We start from the raw sequence: 23,509 nt of genomic DNA, 5'->3' as shown, positions 1-23,509 counted from the left end.
AGAGCTGCTCAGAGAAAATGTAGCCACAAAAGACATGCAGTATTTTATTTTATGTTATGTTGAGATACCACTAATATCTGTGGATTTTTCTTGTTACATTTGAATGGATTAAGTGAAGCATTTTACGTATTGCTGGCTCTGCGTGTTGCTGAAAAGGTGTTGCAGTTTTGAGGCCCAGTCATCTCTGCGCCGTAGGAGGCCATGTGAAGACTTTGGCCGGCACATGTAGCAGCCCCAGGGCTCTTCAGCAATTGCCGATTTGACCGCACCAGGACTCACAAGTATTTCAACACACTCCACACAAAAACACCTGTGGGAAACAAAGGGAAGTGAGAAAGGATGGAAGGTTAAATAAATAGGTGCAATAAAACATCTAGAAATGTAGCAATACTGGAGTCAGGGTGAAGCATTAAAATCCCACAGAATGCGTGTTAAAATGCATGAAGGCAGTAATATTAAGGATTTGGATTCGAAAGAATAATTCAAATGCCAAGAACAGTTTCTCTTAAAAAAAAAAAACCCCAGCCAACTCCCAAATGACCTGCTTGACCTGCTTGCCCTGCTTAGTGTTGCAGCTTGTATAATTAATATTCGTCCAAACTGCCCATTTTCTGTCTTCACACAGCTTTTGGTATTTTGATACATGGTTTTCAAAATTTTAAACATTTTCTCTGGGATGCCATAAACATCAGCATTTTAAACATCAGCGGCACAGCCCCACTGTCTTCTGCAAGGCAGGTCTAGAAATGCAGTCGAAGGCCTTTTTGAAGTCAAATAAATATATGTGGAGTGTCCAAAAAGTTCTTGTGCAAATTTGAACTTTTATACATTTTGATGTACACATGAAAGAAACAAATTGTCACTGGTATATGAAAGCATAATTACCTCTGCCACCAAAGGTGAATGGAGGTTATGTTTTCACAACACAGCACAAAATCGAAGATTTGCAAGTATATTGGTTGTTCAGGTCCATTATTCTGAATGTCTGTTTGTTGGTCTGTTTGTATGTAAATCGCCTACAAGTCACACTTTTGCTCCGATCTTGACAAAACTTAATCGCCTGGTGGAGGTGGTGACAAGCCAGAATGAACCCGCTTATGGCACAATATATGCACACTCATGGCATTTTTAGGTCAATCGATCAAAAGGTCGTGTTTTTTGACATGTTAATGGTAAAGGTCACATAAATCATCAATTTTCATCCGATTAACTTGATACCCACTGTGTATATATATATATATATATATATATATATATATATATATATATATATATATATATATATATATATATATATATATATATATATATATATATATATATACACATACAAAACATAAAATGGAATGAAAATGCATGAAATCAGACTTTTTCGACCTTTATTTACACAACCAAACTCACAACTTCCAAGTGAAAAACAAATTCTACAAATTTCAGAAAATTATTTAAAAATATAAAACTAAAATATCTTGGTTGGATAAGTGTCCACCCCCCTTATAATAACAATTGTAAATTAGCTCAGGTGTAACCAATCTCCTTAAAAATCACACACCAAGCGAATCACACACCTCCACCTGTGCTAAATCGTAGTGATTCTGATTATTTCAGAATAAAATCAGCTGCTCCTGGAGGTTTCCTCTGCTGTGTAGTGCATTTCACAGCAAAGGCTCAACCATGAAAACAAGGGAGCTTTCAAAAGACATCGGGGATAAAGTTGTGTTCAGGGACAGATCAGAGGATGGCCATAAAAAAATATTTCCAAGGCCTTGAATATCCCTTGGAGCACAGTCAAGACAATCATGAAGAAGTGGAAGGTGGATGGTACCACCAAGACCCTGTCTAGATCAGGTTGTCCTTCCAAACTGGATGACCAAGCAAGGAAGAGTCTGATCAAAGAGAACACCAAGAGGCCAATGGCAACTTTGAAAGAGCTACAAGCCTTCATGTCAAAGACAGGCCACTGTGTGCATGTGACAACAATATCCCAAACACTCCACAAGTCTGACCTGTACGTTAGGTTGGCAAGAATAAAGCCATTGCTCGAAAAGCCCACCTTGAGTCCGATTTGAGGTATGCAAAAAAGACAACACTGCTGAGATTCTGTAGCCAAGTGGCAAAAGTTTTGTGGTCTGACGAAACCAAGATGGAAATTTTTGGCCTAAATGCAAAATGTTACATTTGGGGAAAACCCAGCACAACACATCACCCAAAGAACACCATCCCTACTGTGAAGCATGGTGGTGGCAGCATCATGTTTGGGGATGTTTCTCATCAGCAGTAATTGGGGCACTTGTCAGGATAGAAGTGAAAATGGATGGAGCAAGATACAGAAAAATCCGAGAAGTAAACCTGCTGCCCTCTGCAAGAAAGTTAAAATTGAGACGGAAGTTCACATTTCAGCAAGACAATGACCCGAAGCACACACCTAAAACTGCACTGGAGTGGCTTCGGAACAAAAAGATAAATGTCCTTGAGTGACCCAATCAGAGCCCCAACCTAAATCCAATGGAAAATCTGTGGCATAACTTGAAGATTGCTGTCCATCAACGCTCCCCACACAATTTGACTGGAATTGAACAGTTTTGTACAGAAGAATGGGCAAATATTGCCCAGTCAAGGTGTGCAGAGTTTGTAGAGACCGATAACAACAGACTCACAGCTGTAATTGCTGTCAAAGGTGCTTCCACCAAGTATTAACTCAGGGGGTGGATACTTATCCAATCAGGATATTCAAGTTTTGTATTTTTAAATAATTTTCTGAAATTTGTAGAATTTGTTTTTCACTTGGAAGTTGTGGGTTACGATGAGTGAGTAAAGGTGGAAAAAGTCTGATTTAATGAAATTTAATTCCAGGCTACAAGGCAACAAAAGGTAAAAATTTAGAAAAGGGTTGTAGACTTTCTATAGGCACTGTGTGTGTGTGTGTGTGTGTGTGTGTGTGTGTGTGTGTGTGTGTGTGTGTGTGTGTGTGTGTGTGTGTGTGTGTGTGTGTGTGTGTGTGTGTGTGTGTGTGTGTGTGTGTGTGTGTGTGTGTGTGTGTGTGTGTGTGTATATATATATATATATATATATATATATATATATATATATATATATATATATATATATATATATATATATATATATATATATATATATATATATATATATATATAGTTGAAAGTGTGTCTGTCTGTGTGTCTGTGTGTATTTCTCTGTGACCTATGCACACGAAAAGTACTGGACTGATCCTCACCAAACTTCACATGCTGACAGAACGTACCCGGGAGTGTCCCGATGTAAAAGAATTGTACTTCCGACTTCTGCTTTCCGAATTATGACGTCATCACCTGATTTCGTAACGTTAATTTTTCAAGTTCAGCCGATTGACATGGGGCCAACGCCATTTGCAATAGAATGAAAAAATAATGCTGCAGTCAATTGAAGACAATGACTTCCGACTTCCCGGTTTCCGAATAATGACGTCATCACCTGATTGCGTATCGTTAATTTTTCAAGTTCAGCCGATTGACATGGGACCAATGGAATTTGCTGGAGAATGAGAATTAATTAAGTCGAAAATGATGACATGAGTTGGGTGAATATACTAACTCTGGCTCACTTTTCCCCATGTAAATGAATGGGGGATTTTCAGCAATTCATTTTTTTCCCCTAAAAAGTAAACCCCCTTTTTATCCCAAGGTATATTTATTTGTCTCCCCTTTTAACCTCGGGACACTTTTTTTCAAATAACCAATGCAATAAGATAAAGATTTATTCAAGTAGTAAAGTAGTAATGTGATTTGTTAAAGGTGATTAGAAAGAAATATCTGAAACGTCTAAGCCTCGGGACACTCTTTTTCAAATAACCGATGCATATTGTTTAGCTCACTCATTGAACCTAAAAAGATATGTTCAAGTAGTAAAGTAGTAATGTGATTTGTGAAAGGTGATTCGAAAGAAATATCTGAAACATGTAAGCCGAGGGACACTCTTTTTCAAATAACCAATGCATATTGTTTAGCTCATTCAATGAATCCATAAAGATTTGTTCATTCTCAAATTCCTTCAATAGATTAATTTTCTTTGCACAATAATCCCCATCTAAAATATTTAAAAACAAAACATTTGAATCTTTATATTTTTTAAGATACCCCTTTTGTGCCATGACGAAATGATAAACTTCTCTTAATGCTCTTGTTTGACCACCTCCTGAGCCACAGATTATTTTTTTGTAAAGCCACGCCCACTTTTCATAAGCCCCGCCCACTTTTTCCTAATCCACACCCACTTTCCAGCGAAATTTTTATAAGCCGCGCCCACTTTTCACGGGGTATTTTTATAAGCCACGCCAACCTTTTCTAAGCCTCGCCCACTTTTGCTAAGCCCCACCTACTCTTGCATCATTTCCAGTTCATCTCTGACTCAAATAAATCACCAGAAAATTCTAGAATGTGATGCTTTTGAAAAATTTAGCTGGGCTTGCCCAGGGAATTTCCAAAGGAAACCACACCCACTAGTCTTTCCCAAAAAAGCCTCAAGCCCAGGCCCCATTAAAAACATTTTTTTTGCTGACAATGGTGTGCTGTGTGCTTGCCTGGAGCTAGACTACTTGTATGGAACTAAACCTTCAAGTTGATGAACTGGATTCAAACCTCTTATCCATTGAGGTAAGATTTTATTTCCCTATTTTCAGTTTGATTTAAGCATCGACTCATTTAATAATTAAATAACTTAATTAATACATTGTTATTTTCTGTCACAGGAAATTGTATCTGAAAATACCGATTTTGCCACAACTTGGGGCGAAATTGTTGGCTTGGTTGAAGACCTTGTGAGCGACCAAGACCCACAGAACGAGCTAGGCCTTGAGTGGGATGACTTTGGGGTTCCTTGGAGATCGACTACTTGTATGGAACTAAACCTTCAAGTTGATGAACTGGATTCAAACCTCTTATCTGTTGAGGTAAGATTTTATTTTCCTATTTTCAAAGTTTGAACGAAGCATACTCATTTAATAATTAAATCACTGAATTAATACGTTATTATTTTCTCTCACAGGAAGTTGTCTCTGAAATACGAAATAAAAATACTGCTTTTGCTACAACTTGGGGCGAAATTGTTGGCTTGGTTGAAGACCTTATGAGCGACCAAGACCCACAGAACGAGTTCGTCCTTGATGACCCAACCAAAGAGTTATACCTTGGAGACCAGCAAAATCCTGAAAAAGAGTTTTGCAACAATAGTGCTCATTGTGAGTTATCAAGACAATACCCCCTGAACAAGTTATACCTTGATGAGCCAGAATACAAGTTTTACCTTGGAGAGTCACAAATTTCAGACATTTTGAAAAATGGAGTTTTCCTTGATGATCCACAGTTATACTATGTGAGATCTATCACTGAAACCCATAAAAATTGGAAAAATGGAGGTTTCCTTGATGATCCACAGTTATACTATGTGAGATCTATCACTGATACCCATAAAAATTAGAAAAATGGAGTTTTCCTTGATGATCCACAGTTATACAATGTGAGTTCTATCACTGAAACCCATCAAAATTGGAAAAATGGAGATTTCCTTGATGATCCACAGTTATACTATGTGAGATCTATCACTGATACCCATAAAAATTAGAAAAATGGAGTTTTCCTTGATGATCCACAGTTATACAATGTGAGTTCTATCACTGAAACCCATCAAAATTGGAAAAATGGAGATTTCCTTGATGATCCACAGTTATACTATGTGAGATCTATCACCGAAACCCACAATATTTCTGGAAATTGTGATTCTACCTTGGAGTCTTGGATAGATGGTTATATTTTTGGAGACTTGAAATGTGGGTTCTGGCTTGATAACTCACAATGTGATACGTATCGTGGAAACTCAACAGGAATGTGGTTATTACTTGGAGACTTGGAAAGTTGGGTTTATTTTGGAGACTTGAAATGCTACCACTCTTTGAGATCTAAACCTATCAAGAAAGTTCTTACTCCCCCTTTCTTCATAATCAAACCTGAAAGCCTTAAAAGACAGAATTGGAAGAAGAGAAAAAAATGAAAAAATATATATAGGTGGAAATCTCATTTTGAAAAAGACATTGTGTTGGGCAAGGGATTGGGGGGTTGGGGTTAAGATTTTGAATGTGAGGGTTGGGACACACACACACACACACACACACACACACACACACACACACACACACACACACACACACACACACACACACACACACACACACACACACGCATGCACACACACACGCGCGCGCACACACACACACACACACACACACACACACACACACACACACACCAACAAACAAAAGTTAATCCTTGACTATTCAGTTGAGGATTCTGTGTTTGGGGTTTAGAGATCGAAGAACGTCCCCCTTGACACACATTATATACTGTTATACACCTCGGACTTGGCCCTCGAGTGTCCACAACAGTGTATAGTAGGAGGGAGTGAAGCGCAAACCCATTGCTCGCATGGGTATTATCTGCTTAGTTTTGTCTTTTGTAATTCCTGTGAATAAAATGAACCTAAAATCTCTTCCCCTTCCAAATCATATATCTTATAAGCCCAAGGAACCGTATCTATTACATAAACAATTTTTAAAAGTTCGTTCGTCCATCGTTTAATATAACCTTTTTCAAAATGAGATTTCCACCTATATATTCTTACGATATCACCAACTTTTAACTTAGGTTTTCTGATATTAATCTCTTTTTCATATTTTAATTTTGTAAATGTTTCTGATGGTTTCATATTCGTTGACGTGTGAATCGTGTCATTATATTTCTCCACAATATCCTGAATTAAAGATGACCATTGTTGTGAACCGAGTTCTGTGAATTTTTAAAAGAGTCTCTCTTTTAAGGTACGATTAAAACGTTCAACAACAACGGCCTTCCCTTCATTAAAGGTACTGTATAATGTAATACTCTTATTTTTTAGAAAATTCATAAATGTCTTGTTATAAAACTCTCCACCCTCATCAGTCCACAATTTTTTAGGTTTTCTCTTACTTTTGTTAAATATCTATTGAAAGGCAAACATAAGAGTCTTACCTGTTTTGTTTTTTTCAAGGGACAACCCATGCGTATCAACTCCTCGAATTAATAACGGTTAAAGCATACTTGTACGCCTTATCATTATTGAGTTCAATCAAATCAGCGGACCAGATATAATCAACTTCCTTGGAATAAACCTTCCTTCTCCGAAACTTTGTGAATATTGGTTTATGTAATTCATCGGCGAATTGCTCTTCAGTCTCAATGACATCATTAGAGCCTATAAGTTTTTTGAATTTCCAAGTCCAAGTTTCAATTTAGCACTGATCATCTTTTTATCGATGAACCAATCAACTTTTTCTCTCAAGGTTGGATTTTGTATCAGAGACAAATAATACAACATTTCTCTATTGGCTTCATGCTTTTCTTCCAAAGTTGTGGTATTCCCATAATCAATATTGTGTCTCATGCGCACTTCATCAACTCTATCGATAGGTTTACTCCATGATTTAGGATTGTCTGTCTCATTTAATGTTTTATCCAAGTTTGTGCCTGGACCACAGAAAGAATACCCTGGTAGATGTAATTCCCCTGGTATTCCAGTAGATGTAAATTTACTTCCCGATAAAAACTTTTGTATATCTCCTCCGAGTTTGGGTTTGGAGATAAATTTATTTTTTTTGAACCACACACCGAACATATACCTTTTTGTATAACCCTGTTATTTTTACTTTTAATATATGAAATATTTTTAGTATTAGTTTTCTTTTTACATTTGAGACAATAACTCATTTATTAATGAGAAAAATTCCTGCAGAGTGCTAAAAACCTTTTTAGTTTCCAACATGCACATTTGAATCTTAATTTTTAAAACATAAAGAATCCTTAGAAATGCCTGCACTCTCTCCTCCATTTATTAAAAAAAAAATGAAAAACTTGAATTAAAATGAATATCTTGTCGATGTCAATAGTCTTGTCGAAAGTATTGCAAATGGACTTGTCAATTTTTTGTTTTCCTCCTCGGTGGGTTGAGTTATTTTCTGTAATACCAGCAATCTTTTTTTAATCTCACTGGTTTCCATATTTTGATATTTATTCATTCTCGCTCTTTCCTCCCTCTCCTCCCTCTCCTTCTCTCTTCTCTCTCTCCTCCTTCTCTTTCTTCTCTTTCTTCTCCCTCTCCTCCTCTCTCTTCTCCTTTTCCTCCTCTTCTCTCTCTTTAACTCCTTCCTCGTCCCTTACTATCCTTGAATCGCTTACACCCCATAGAATATCATACATATATTCATCAGGATTTCTTGTTATTCCTGTATCCAAAATAACTTTTTTTACAAAAGGAAACCAATAAAATTTCTTTTGAATTTCTAAAAGAGCCTCACCTTTTCTTAACTTTTTATTTTTTTCATTATTGAACATTCTAATTAAATCTAAAGTTGTCAGTTTATTAACATCAGCATAATGCCAATCTTTTAATGAAAATACATCATTCTTTTGTTGTAGAACATATTTATTAAAATACCGAATACCCTTTTCTTGAAGGTATGCTTAGACACAGAAATGATAATTTTCTTGAAGCCTTCTTGCTGTCATTTATGGATGAGAAATATATGTTAGAATTATATTATGGCACGAAACACCTCCCCATCTTCCCATAGTTAAATCATTTTGTATTGCCTTACTTATTATATATAATCCTGTTTTTTCTGTTTTCATGATATAAACTGGGGCAAAACCATTATTATATTTACCCTTATTAAATTATTTTATTTGTTGTTTACCAATCGTGGCTCCACAAAACTCATTCTCTATACCAAGTGGATAATATTCTTCCTTACAAGACTGATTTAATTGTTTCAGGTCTTCCAGGTCAATTTTAAATCACCAATTATACCCTAAATCATTCATATCATACCCCATTGTTCTATTCTCATACAAACGATACACCCTTCTTTATAAAAATTTATTTTAATTCGAACTGTGAATTCTGTATAACCTGGAGATAAAATCAACACTTCTGTATCTTTGGAATACACGGCCGTTTTAGTTAAGGATATATATTGTGAGAAATCGCTTAATCTCACCAAGTCATTCGCGTCAGTCAGGCTTGGATAATTTTTTAATTTATAAGCATTTTTCATATTAATATTTTTGGTTATATCATATATATATATATATATATATATATATATATATATATATATATATATATATATATATATATATATATATATATCTAACAAAAATTTGAGGACAACCAAAAAGTACAACGTTTAAAGCCAGCGTACAACGACGTATGGCAGTGTTTTTCAGCGTGCTCTCATTGTCATCAAAACTTACCCATAACGTATTCAACGTGTGCCAGCGTTTTAGAAAAAAAAATCAAAATTCGGCATACGTTGGCTAAAATGTCAAGGTGTGACCGGGCCTTAATACAGTGGTAGGAAGTGGATTTCATTTAAAAAAAAAATCATCTTTTGAGATATACACATTCTAAAATCAAACCCTCTTCAAGGTTCTTCGTATATTGAATTAACAAAAGAAATAAAGCTAAAGAAGGCAGTTGTTAATATTAAGAACAATGATAATAAATGTTTTCTCTGGTCTGTTCTTGCTCGCTTCCAACCACCAAATTGTCATTCAGAAAGAGAAAAACAATATATGAAATATGAGAATACCTTGGACATTAAAGATTTTAAATTCCCAATGCCACTAACAGATATTCCTAAATTTGAGAAAAAGAATAATCTTTCTAGAAATGTATATGGATTAACGGTTACAAACAAAGTTCAAATATTAAAAATTTCAAACAACTATAAAAATGAAGAAACACACATTGATCTTTTATATTTTAGTGTTGGAAAGAATTCACATTATACATACATCAATAATTTATGAAGATTAGTAATCTCTTCTCTTCTCAGGTATTCAGAAGAGATAATCTCTTCTCAGGTATTCAGAACAGCAAACAAAATATATCCTTGTAAGCGATGTCTTAATTCATTTCATACAAAAGAACGATTAGAACAACATTCAAAATATTGTAGTAATCAGAAATCAGCTGTAATTACAATGCCTAAACCTGGTAAAAAGATTTCTTTTGAAGATTATAATAAATCTATCATGCACCCATTTGCGATATATGCTGATTTTGAGTGTATCCTTAAAAAGATAAATACTGCTTCTCCTCATCCAAAAGAATCATATTCATATAAATATCAAAAACATATTCCTTGTGGTTTCTGTTATAATATCAAATCATCTGTTGGAGAAAAGCAAAATAAACTTGAATATTATAGTGGAAAAAAAGCTTCACGAGAGTTTGTAAAACGATTAGAAAAGGATTGTATAAGACTATATATAAAATATAAAACTAAATTAATGAAAGAAACAAATGAACCGATGAAATTAACCGAAGAAGAAAAATTAGAATTTAGAAAGAATAATTTCTGTCATATTTGTGAGGAGGAAATTGAGGAGTCTAAATTTAGGGATCATTGTCATCTTACTGGTAAATATAGAGGTCCCACTCATTCCTGTTGTTATCTTAATTATAAATTTCCTTCTTTTATTCCAGTCTTTCTTCACAACAGCGCCAACTATGATACACATCTATTTATACATGAACTTTCAAAAACACCAGAGAATATATCTGCCACAACAAACACAAGTCAAAAGTATATTTCATTTCCAAAAATGATATTCACAAAACCTTTGACTCGTATTCGGTTTCTAGATTCTTACAAGTTTATGGGAACACCACTCGCCGACCTCGCATCAAATCTAAGCTCCACGGGGTCTTTCCCAAATCTTAATTCATTCTTTCCAAAAGAGGAAATTCAGATTAAAGAGAGAATTCAAAGTAAAGAGGAAACTCTAATTAATGAGGAAATTAATGAAGAAATTCTAACTGAAGATGAAATTTTAATTATAAAGAAAATTCGAACAATGAATGAAATTCTAACGAAAGAGGAAATTCTGATTAAAGATGAAATTCTGATTAAAGAAGGAATTCTTACGAGAGAGGAATTTCAAACAAGGAATGAAATTCAAAGTAAAGAGAAAATTCTTACAAGTAAGGGAATTTATCCTTATGATTATATGGATTCATTTATGAGATTTAAAGAAACACAACTTCCTTCAAAAGAAAGTTTTTAAAATAACCTTTATGAAGAATAGATAAGTGATAAGGAATATAAACATGCACAAGAAATTTGGAAAATGTTTAAGATAAAGAACCTTGGAGAACATCATGATTTGTATCTAAAAACAGATGTTTTATTGTTAGCTGATGTGTTTGAAGATTTTAGATCACTCTGTCATCATAAAAATTGTTCTGGATTAGATCCTGCCCACTATTTCACTGCTCCTGATTTTGCTTGGAGTGCAATGTTGAAAATGACAAAACAAGATATAGATTTAATCAGTGATGTAGATGTGCTTTTGATGATTGAGAAGTCTAAGAGAGGTGGAATATCACAAGTGTGTTCAAAAAGATATGCTAAACCAAGTAATAAATATATTCCAAATTATGATAGTGAAAAAGATTATTTATTTTTTGATGATGTAATTATTTGATGTATTTTGATGCTAATAATTTGAATGGATGGGCAATGTCTCAATCTCTGCCTTATGGTAAATTAGAGTGGGTGGAAGAAAAGGATTATGAAAAGGCTTTGATGAATATTGTTATTTCTTCTCAAGAGGAATTGAATGAGGAAGAAGAAGGTTATTATTTTGAAGTTGATTTGAGGTACCCGAGTGATCTTCATAATCAGCATAAAGACCTTCCTTTTGCATGTGAGAAAGAAACCCCAAAGAAAGAATGGTTAAGTGATTATCATAAAAGTTTTATGATTAAAGGCAAATCAACAGAAAAGTTATTAACAACATTCTATGATAAAGAGGGATATGTTTTGCATCAGAGAAGCTAAAACAGTTTTTGAGAGAAGGATTGAGGGTAGCTAAAATTCTTGGAGTTTTAAAATTTAAAAAGTCCTTGGATGAAAAAGTATATTAAATTCAATACAGATATGAGAACAAATACAAAAGTAAAATTTGAAGGGGAATTCTATAAATTGATGAATAATGCTGTCTTTGGAAAGACAATGGATAATGTTAGAAACAGGCAAAACATTAGATTCGCAACATCTTGGAAAGAAGCTTTGAGATTGATAAATAAACCAAGTTTTAAGAGAGAAGAGGTTTTTTCAGAGAACTTTTCTGCTATTCATGTGGAAAAGGAAAGTATTGTAATGGATAAACCAATTTATATTGGAACAGCAGTTCCTGATTTATCAAAGATATTGATGTATGATTATTTGTATAATGGCTTATGAAAGAGTATGGTGAAAATGTTTCATTGTTGTATATGGACACGGATAGTTTTATCCTACATATAAAAACTGATGATGTTTATAAAGATATGAAGAAAAATATTGGAGTATATGATGCAAGTAATTTTAGGAAGAAGAGAGTTATTTTAGAAAAAGAATGAAAAGGTTATTGGTAAGTTTAAGGATGAGTTGGGTGGAAAAGTAATGAGTGAGTTTATTGGATTGAGAGCAAAGGCATATGCTTATAGGTATGGTGATCAGATTGATAAGAGGTTAAAGGGAATAAAGAAATATGTAATAAAGAAATTAATAACTTTTAGAAATTATTACAATTGCTTGATGAATAAGAAAGAAGAATGGAGAAAAATGAATGCAATAAGAAGTTATAAACATAACATATCTAGTGAAGAAGTAAATAAAAAGGCATTAGGAGCCTTTGATGATAAGAGATTTATTTTAGATAATGGAATAGATTGTGTTCCATATGGATATTGTATGATAGCGTGTACAAAATAGATTGTGTTTTAACGATAGGAAGATGGGTTAGGGTTTTTTTAGGGCTACCGCTGCATTTTTTCACAATATATAAATGGTCAAAACAAGAATTAATCAAACTAAGGAGTGGAGAAAATCTCGGTCTTGGTGTAAAAATGGAAAACATAATGAATGTGAAAAATATCAAATAAGGCTTATTGAAAAAATAACTAAAATAAAGGTAAATAAAACAAATAAGCGAATCAATTTAAAAACTAGTAAGTAAGAGGATGTAAAGAAAAAAATAAATATACTTGAATGGACTGAAAACTTTGATGGTTATCAATTGAACAATGAAAAAACAATTTACTATAATCTCAAAATGATATGTGGCTCAGGAGGTGGTCAAACAAGAGCATTAAGAGAAGTTTATCATTTTGTAATGGCACAAAAGGGGTATCTTAAAAAATATAAAGATTCAAATGTTTTGTTTTTAAATATTTTAGAGGGGGATTATTGTGCAAAGAAAATTAAACTATTGAAGGAATTTGAGAATGAACAAATCTTTCAAGGTTCAATGAGTGAGCAAAATAATATGCATTGGTTATTTGAAAAAGAATGTCCCGAGGCTTACATGTTTCAGATATTTCTTTAGAATCACCTTTTACAAGTCACATTACTACTTTACTACTTGAAAAAATCTTTATGTTATTGCATTGGTTATTTGAAAAAAAGTGTCCCAAGGTTAAAAGGGGAGACAAATAAATATACCTTGGGATAAAAAGGGGGTTTACTTTTTCGGGGAAAAAAAAATGAATCGCTGAAAATCCCCTATTCATTTACATGGGGAAAAGTGAGCCAGAATCAGTATATTCAACCTACTGACATGAAACCAGCCTCACATTGTTGAGGCATTATGGTTTTTTTAATCTGATGCAGCAATAAATCTTAACATTTTTGAACTCGAGTCTTCTGCATATAAAACATGGCGGGGAAAATATATTATAGTGATGATGAAAAAAAAATAATAATGGTGGCAGCCTCTACAATTTTACAATCAACTGTGACATATACTCCTTCAGACCCGCCGTCATCCACGGGATTCCTGTGCGGAGCACGGGTATCCCTGCTAGTATGTATGTGTGTATATATATATATATATATATATATATATATATATATATATATATATATATATATATATATATATATATATATATATACATATATATATATATATATACATATATATATATATATATATATATATATATATATACACATATATATATATATATATATATATATATATATATATATATATATATATATATATATATATATATATATATATATATATAGACATATATATTAATATATATATATATATATATATAGACATATATATTAATATATATATATATATATATATATATATATATATATATATATATAGACATATATATTAATATATATATATATATATAGACATATATATTAATATATATATATATATATATATATATATATATATATATATATATATATATATATATATATATATATATTCAATAGATATATATATATATATATATATATATATATATATATATATATATATATATATATATATATATATATATATATATATATACATATATCTATTGAATATATATACATATATATATATACATATATATATATATATATATATATATATATATATATATATATATATATATATATATATATATATACACATACATACACTGTATATAAAAAGGAAAAACATGGGTGGACGGTGAATCCTCATCAAGGTGAAATATTGGACGACCCATGTGAGTATGTCTATAAATTACTTGTTCATGGACCACTACGTGTATTAATTATGTCTCTGAATGACAGACTATTGTAACATACCTTTGAGACATGTCACCCTTTTGGGCCCCAACACCTTTGAGACCCCTTATTCCTTTTAGACCCCTTGAGACCCTTTTAAGACCCTCGAGACCCCTCAACTCCTCGAGATGTTTATACCCATCTGACTCATTGACCCTTACACCTTTAAATCCATTAGAACCCTTTAGACCGGAATGGCTATTGGAAAATACCCTTTACCTCTTAAGACCCTTATATACCATTGTAGATCCCGATAGACCCTTTGAACCACTTTGGTCTGTTGACCCAATCGACGAGACATGATGGCATTTATCATTCTCAACTACAGAATTGAGGCATTCATCCTTCTCATAAGTGGAGTCTGCTGTGGTGGAATTTTAAGAGAGGAAAGGAATGGAAGAGGAGTATACACCAGAGAACGAGGGAAGGAATGGAAGAGGAGCAGACACCCTGTAGTCGCACACCACAGAAACATCTAGAGTCTTCTTGCAATATATAGACTACACTTTTTTGAGCAAGTAATGTACAATCTTCAGCCACCCAGAGGGTGGGTACTCTGATAGGTTGAACAGAAATTGCATATTGGGTCACAGAATTGGATCACCAATCACAACTAAGAATCATATTGTTTTTTGAGGTCAAAAGCTCAAAGGGTCAAAGGTCGAGGTCACATAATGTCATCAGTTTTCAGACAGTTGACTTAAAATTTGAACAGGCTTTGTACATTGGGTCACTGAAGCCTAATCTTGGTCAAAAGGTCCAGGCTCAAGGTCACATAAAATCAAAAATCTTCATCCTATCAACTTGAAATTTGAACAGGATTTGCATATTGGGTCACAGACCTGGTTCATCAAAAAATCAGAATGATCAATTTTATCTTTTTGACATGTTAATGGTTTCCATGACAACAATTTGACTCCTTTATAATCAAATGGGCTTTTGTGAAATTATTATTTCAGTACCTCAGTAATTCTTCCAAGATATCAAACTGAAACTTACACAGCTTTTTGTACGTACAGTATTTGCAGTGTATGTGAGGAAAATTTGGTCCAACTTAGTCAAAAGTCAAGATCAAGGCCATCCGTAACATGTAAAAACACCTATGAGGCCGAAATTAGAAAATGTATCAACACAATTTGTTCTGCATTAAAATTAAATTATGTAAAACACTTGATAGGTCAAATTTTCGAAAAATGGCAACTATTGTTTGTTTGGATTTTGTCAGCATCATGCTATGCATGGTATCTTTCTTGTTTGTTTGTATGTCTGTCTGTCTGTGAGCAGGATATCTCAAAAGTTATGGATGGATTCAGACAAAATTTGGTGAATATGTTGGGTGTTTGACGAGGACGGAATGATCCGGATGTAATAATTTTTTCGGTAATTCTTCAGCATTGAGTGATCGGGCCAAAATCTACATATAGCACGATGTCTCAAAACATTACGGATGGATTCGGACAAAACTTGGTGGACAGGTTAGGTGAGTGACAAGGACAAACTGATTTCATTTTGTTGAAGATCCGGATCTGTATTCGAGAATTTTCAAGTGATTCTTCACCATTGAGTGATTGGGCCAAAACTATATACTGGAAGCATGATATCTCAAAATGTTATGGACATATTCTGATGAAACTTGGTAGAAAAGGTTGGGCAAGTGACAATGATGAATTTATTCGATTTTGATGAAGATCTGGATCCGGATCCAGAAACGAGAATTAAAAAAAATAATTTACAAGCAATTCTTCACCATTGAGAGATGGGGGCAAAAACAATATGTACCATGTTATTTCAAAAAATTGTGGATGGGTTATTACAAAACTTGACGGATGAGTTGGATAGGTGTCATGAACAAGCTGAATAGATTTTTATTAAGGTCCTGATGCAGATCCGACCTAGCCGTGGGATACAAAGTGTAAACTATTCAGCCTAGCGGAGGTATGAGAAACAGCCGAGTGGTGTTTTACTTTTGACTGCATTTCAGAGCAAAAAGAGGACACTCATTCAAAAGATAAATTATCGGATGTTTAAGAATGGCAAGAGAAGCATCAGAAAAGACTTCAGCCTTAAAACCAATTGGAAGGAAAGTGTGTTTCATAACTCAGACGCCATGGATATTCAAACTCAGGACTACAAATGATCGCTTTGTTTCCAAGAACACAAAAATGAGTACTTCCAATTTCGTTATAATTACAATGTAATATCACTTGCCAACATAAAGATATACATGCCACATACCTGCAGCAGTTATTGTTGCCACACATAAGGACCTCTCCTCCACCGTAGCATACCGAGCAGTATGCCTGGTATCCATCATCGTCATACTGGTAGGCACATTCCATGAAGGTGTTCTGCAAAGCAATCCATGCAATTTTTTTTTAGCCTTTAAAGAAAACTGAGAGCTAAATAAAGTGTAGTATTTTTGATCCATCAATATTGATTCACCCATATTTAGTGAGTTTCCATAAAAATGATATATTGTGATTAGGAAAGAAAAACTGTTGCACAGTTAATAATAGGTTATTTTAGTAATGAGGAACACAACCTAAATAGGAAGAAGAAGGGGACAAGAAGATAAAGGGGGAGAAAAAGTCAAAATCTGGGGGGGGGGAGATAATTTATGGGGCTATTGGGGATACCTTGGGAGACCAATACTTTTGATATACTATGGATGAAGAAACTGGATGAAGGTATTTCACAAAATTGCTACTGATAGAAAGATAAGGAAAAGTGAAAACATGAGAAGAGTGCAATTAATTAGAATGAGAAATAATATAAATAAAATAATGGAGTGTGCAAGCAGAATTATTTTCATTATCTCTTTGTGAATGTCCTGTCATCTACATATTTTGTGGTTGTTTTTAATTTGTTTTACAATTCATCTAATTCAAAAAAAAGATGAAAAAATATACAGATTGTTTGTCTCACAACTACTATTGGCAGAAAATGATTTCACATGCTTCTAATTCAAGGTCTTTGCTTTCTCTTTCTTGTGTATGAAGTATATTGTCACATGTACAACACACACCCCAAGCTATGTATTTACTATCGAAACAGGTTCTGACCATGCTGGAGGATCGCTCCAGTAATTACTGAGCGGTCTACAATTTCCATGAATCAATGCCCAAGCAGTTGAATGTCGTTCGTATTCCATGAGTGTTCAAACACATCAGTTACCAAACTGAGAACAATTACAAATTTACTCCTCGGAGTGTAATCAATTCACCCAAGTCATTGGCGCAGCAAAAAGGCAGGATCATGAGGGACATCACATCTCCTTACAAATAAATAAATAATTTTTTTAATACACAAGATACAGAACGGGACACCAAAGGACAAAAATAACACAATTATTAAGCAGGAAAATAATCTTTAGGGCAAATACTAAACTCCTATGGCACAACACACAAGCAGCTACACACACACGCGCACACACACACACACACACACACACACACACACACACACACACACACACACACACACACACACACACACATACACACGTTGACTCAGGCAACAAGAGGAGAAAGCATTGGATGTTTAACCCCAGGCTGTTGTACAAGTCAGATATGCTGGCACAATGAGCAGGGCCACTCAGCAGACCAAATAATCAGTGCCATAACATGAAGAGCAGAAGTTTCCATTTTATCCAACTGGCAAGAGAGCTTCCAAGAGAGCCCATGAGCACCATGTCCCTATGCAAGAGAGAGCAGGTAGGAGGGGTGAAGAGAGGGAGAGAGGGAGAGAGGGAAAAAGGGAGAGAGAGGGGGAGAGAGAGAGGGAGAGATAGAGATAGAGATAGAGATAGAGATAGAGATAGAGATAGAGATAGAGATAGAGATAGAGATAGAGATAGAGATAGAGATAGAGATAGAGATAGAGATAGAGATAGAGAGAGAGATCAAGTAGGCAGTAGCAATGCAAGATCAGCAAGAAAGTGAGAGAGGGGCAAACAAGCACGTTTATTTCAAGCTCTCCCTTCCCCCTGACTAATCACTCTTGGCCAATCACTGTGTGCCCCAGGAACTGGAGTCTATCACCCCTTCCACCTCCAGCCCAGTCAAAGCTAATGAATCACCAGTGCAGAAGTGTCTCATCACCCTGACAGCGGGTCCACAGGATGGGAACGCCTCCCACATGCTGACAGAAATATGGGAAAAAGGGCATTCTCCCTTAGTTCCTTGGAGGGAAAACGTGTATTATCCTCTGCAGCTGCCCAGCATTGCCCAGTTTAGAGAAGGGGAACAGAGGGATGAGATGTCTTACCTTATCTACCATGTACATTAAATAACACTGTCCCCTCGTAGCATTACCCAAACAAATTTACCTAAGCACAAGCACTTATACATGCACAAGAAGTCCCAACAATTTACCCAAACACATACAGCAGTTAAAGCCTTCCTTACACAATCGACTGCCGACCTCACAAACTTAACATGACCTCCTCTCATGGATATATTCAGTTCCCACTGAGGTCAACCAAAGCAGGCCTTAACACTTCACCATTCATTATCTAAATATGTTACCCAAAAAATGAGAGGGGGCTGAGGAAGGCAAGGCCCTTCCTCACCTTCATTAAACAATAATAATAATAAAAAATCAAAACACAATCAGCTCAAAAAAATAATGACCCTTGAATGTCTTTGTAGGAGGGCAATGATCATATTGTGGGGCAAGAAGAGTGGCACAAAACACACAGGTCTATCTTAACAACACCTTTGCAATTTCTAACCTTGACTACATCCTCCAGTGGACACCAACTGCTCCGACTCAGGTCAGAGGAGCGCAAATGCATTTTAAGACTCACCTAACGAATTGCATGGGCTCCATGCCTTTCAAAGCATCAATAGAGGTGTATGCGCCAATGCGGAAACTTTCTCATACAACAAATATCAAATGCATTTCATACTTTTAAAACTATTTATCTGCAAGGCCATGGCATTCATTTATCAATTGTGGTAGACACTAAATAGGCAGCTGAGAGATCCAAAAATAACGTGGTAGGGGTGAGAAAGTGTGTGCTGCCTGCAGAGCAACAACAAAGTCCCAACTTTCTTCCACAACCAAGTGAAATCCTTAGTCCCACAGTCATCCCACCTCCAATCACCAACACAGCATCCCTTGCTCTGTCCTTGCTGGAAGGGGTTAATGAAATAGCCTCCTGTGGCTTACCATGGTTTCTTGGGACCTTCCTTCCTCCTGACTGACCGAACCTGACCCTCCTCCCAGCAGAATTCCCTCTCCCACCTGCAATCATCCCTTGCAAAGCTTGGGTCAGAGTGAGAGTGGGAAAACATCTTCAAATTTAAGTTATCTCTTTCTAAATTTTACTCAGGAGATTGTTCAATTCCAGCATCACCTGGTACGTAGTCAATCTTTTACTTAAACCTTCCAATATACCCCAAAACCCTTTGATATAGATAACGATTCATCCAGTCACAAAGGACTCACTGTGGAATTTTTTCCAGGTCCACCTGGTGGAGGGGTGAATAACTATTCTGAGCAGAGTGAAGTTATCTGCAAAGTCATACAACATATTATTGTGGCTCTGGCTTCTATGGGGTAAAGAGAGATATTCTCATTGTGTAAACCTAATTATTTTGTATCGCCATCTTCCCCATCTTCTTCTTTCTTTATCTCCTTATCTCCATCTTACCCCCTTGCCCATCTCTCCCTTCAATATCAGATGCATGCTGGTGCCAATGTTGAAGTTGGAGTAATAAGTGACAGTGTACTGCATCCGATGGCATCAATGTTCGTTTTGGGGATAAGGGGAATGTACAGTATTTGTTCTCTGTGGATACATGTTTGTGGATTTTCTCCTCTGAAACACATGCATTGGTTTAGTAAAACCCTGTTTTGCAAGAATTTGTGTCTGGACTTCTCCTTTCTGTTTTGATGGTGGCATAAATCAACCGAGGGGTTGATTTCTCAGGTTTAGATTGGCTTATAGATTGCAGCAAGCAGTGCATAATGTTAGTTTGCTTTGGTAATTAACATCCGTGACACAGATGCTGGCATGATACTCCATCTGTGATGATCACATCACCAGTAATGGTAACGTGACGGTGGGCATTGGGAGCTGGTCAGAGATGAGCGGCATGAGGGCGTTTGTAGCTTTTGAAAATGTGCCGTCCTCTTTGGAGTGATCCGGAGATGATGTCCGTCTCAATATTTTCAGTGTCATGGACATGTTTATGGTACATATTGTTACGGCTGTGGAAATTTGCAATACACCAGAAAGGTCCTCAGGTTAGATATATCGATAAGTTCATGTGTTAGTCCACACCCGTTGTTTAGAGGGAGTATGTGTGATTCATCCGGGCTGCGACGCTTTGAGTTTGCCATTTTTCTTTCTCTATCGTTATTTTGGACCAATATTCCCCCAACAACCACACCACCTGTCAATACCGAACGTCGTGCTGTCCAGGGCCCGTTCGGTGATTCTTGCCGAGCGCGTCAAGCCACGGGTGCACATGGATCCTTTCAGGAGAGGAGAAGCGGATCAGGAAGGCTTCACGCCCCTTTTCTTCAATCCAATGACTGAGCATCGGGTGGTATGGCCCCGCCTCCGAACCCGCTGTGAATGTGTTCCTTTTAGGAGAGGTAATTCGGATCAGGAGAGGCTCATGCTCCTTTTTGCCCGACCAATGGCTGAACGCCGGGTGGCGTGGCCCCGCCTCCAAGCGTGTTTTTATCCGCGAATCTGCATACAAGCTTCTCCCCGATCTATAAAGACGCGAGCACAACGCAGCTCGGTGGTGCAGAAAGGGGTGCAGAAAGTGGCGCTAGTCGGAAGTCGTGGAGTCTGAGTCGTGTGTTTGCGGGGATCGGACGGCGAAGGGGACGGAGCTCGGAGTGGAGGTCGAGGGACGAGTCACGGAGTGGAGCAGGGACGCTGAAGAGGACTCAGGGGCGAGAGTTCGCCGGAGTCGGTGCGGTCCCGAGACCCCGCTAGCGAGACAGAGCGTCCGCCATTCCCCTCTCCTGACCCCGAGCATCAACAATTCCCCCCTCCCCCCCATCCACGCTGAAATAGCGCCGGTAACCCCGTCTGTTCCCCAACCCAACTGTGGTGCTGACCAACACGCGCCTGCGCAACGCATGCCGAAGGAGCTCACCGACCATACCAGGGGCACTGAGTCAGGCGCGTTACGCGGACATTGCGGCTAGCCCGCCATCGCGCCACGAGGGTGTGGGTAAAACCCCTTCAGTCTCGTGGACCTGGCCGATCACCCAGGTCCCACGTTCATTTGGTCCACGGACCTGTCTGCCTCCTTGTCTGTGAGGGTGGCTTGTATTTTCTTTGCTTTTGGTGTAAATGTGTGTGTGTGGCGCCAGTCTATTAGGTAAACCCGTATAAGTGCTTGTACATTGCTGTATTCCGTTTTAACTCTGCGTTGTGTTCTTGCTATAACTGTAAATACGTGCTTGTCTGAGTGTGAATTAAAAGTGCTTGTCAAACTGTTTCTCGTTTCGTTGCGTCCTTTCCTCTGGTTGACATTTCTATCTTGCATCACGTAAGGAATTGGTAGTGGGTGTGGACACCCAATAAATAATCTGAACCGTCGAGGTCGACGATAACTCCGGTCGATTATCCCTGCAGCACGGAACGAGCAGCTTAAGCGGTTCGTGTCCGAAGTCGACCTGCGGCATGGTACAACTCCTCGGTACGCTACCCGTGCGGGTACTTAGGTATATCGACATTCGGAGATTCACCCTATTTCGCGCGGGTAGAATGTGGACTGGGTTGTGGTGAGGTTAAACCCCCACCCGTGACTGGCTCCTGGCGGTAGTTCCAGGAGGGTCATGACTGAATTGTCCGTTCCGGTGGGCGATGCGTCGCGATTCGAGTTACGTGGCCGATCGCATGTCGGGCGGGCGAAATTTGAAACAATATAGTGGCCTGCAAAAGTATTCACTTCACTCCAAAATTTCCCCATTTTGATGTCACCTGAGCTTATTTCATGATGCTTTCAAATCAAACTTAATATATTAGAGTACTACATCATAAACTATGACATCATGATAAAGCTATTAAAAAAAATGCAGATAAGATGTGAACAAGTTGGATTAACAGAGAAAATCACATGATTCGCAGTTGCACAAGTATTCAAACCCTTTGCCGACAAACAAACCCAAAATCACTTGAGGATAAAATTATTTGTTTGAAAGGTTACAAAATAAGTGTAATAGGTTTCACCTGCATGTAATCAGTGGTTTAAGGTTTAAAAAAAAAGCTCCCGTATTTATCGATGCAGTTTTATGATGCAACTCACTTGGACAACCAACAAGGGAAACATGAAGACCAAGGAACTTTTCAAAGAAGACAGACATGAAGTGGTGGAGAAGCACCATAAAGGAGAGGGTGATTAGAAGATTTCAAAGTCACTCATTATCCCTTTGAGTCGAGTGAAATCCATTATTAAGAAGTGGAAGATGTATCATACCACCCAGACTCTACCCTGAACAGGTCGCCCATCCAAACTCAGCAACCAGACAAACAGGAAGCTGGTTTGGGATGTCACTGTACATCCAAGAATGACTTTGAAAGATCTGCAAGGCTCTGTGTCTGAGATGGGGGTCAGTGTTCACCAATCAACAACATCCCATTCCCATCACAAAGCTGGCCTCTTTGGACAGGGAGAAAGAAAGATGCCATTACTGAAAAGATGCATCTAAAAGCTCGTATGTAGTTTGTGTGAATGTATCTTAATGACACTGCAGGCATGTGGAGAGAAGTTTTGTAGTCAGACGAGACAAAAATTTACCTTTTTGGTCTCAATTCAAAGTGTTACATCTGGT

General features: G+C 36.6%; 1 protein-coding gene across 11 annotated transcripts in view; it reads right to left on the bottom strand.

Annotated features, from left to right (window-relative positions):
- LOC147034931 (DNA (cytosine-5)-methyltransferase 3A-like) overlaps window positions 1-23,509 on the bottom strand; it is a 516,888-nt gene that overhangs the window by 139,224 nt on the left and 354,155 nt on the right. For all 11 annotated transcript variants that reach the window (XM_085891359.1, XM_085891342.1, XM_085891335.1 and 8 more), the window contains 2 exons: window positions 16,940-17,052; window positions 127-310 (listed from right to left, as the gene is read on the bottom strand). In XM_085891359.1, the coding sequence (XP_085747485.1) occupies window positions 127-310; window positions 16,940-17,052 (297 nt within the window). The remainder of the gene's footprint in view (window positions 1-126; window positions 311-16,939; window positions 17,053-23,509) is intronic.

The sequence above is a fragment of the Eptatretus burgeri genome, chromosome 1 (assembly GCF_056783735.1).
Source record: "Eptatretus burgeri isolate ZD-2024b chromosome 1, Ebu_testis_v1, whole genome shotgun sequence".
NCBI lineage: Eukaryota > Metazoa > Chordata > Myxini > Myxiniformes > Myxinidae > Eptatretus > Eptatretus burgeri.
The sequence above is the reverse complement of the archived record's forward strand: the minus strand, read 5'-3'. Positions and strand labels throughout refer to the sequence as shown.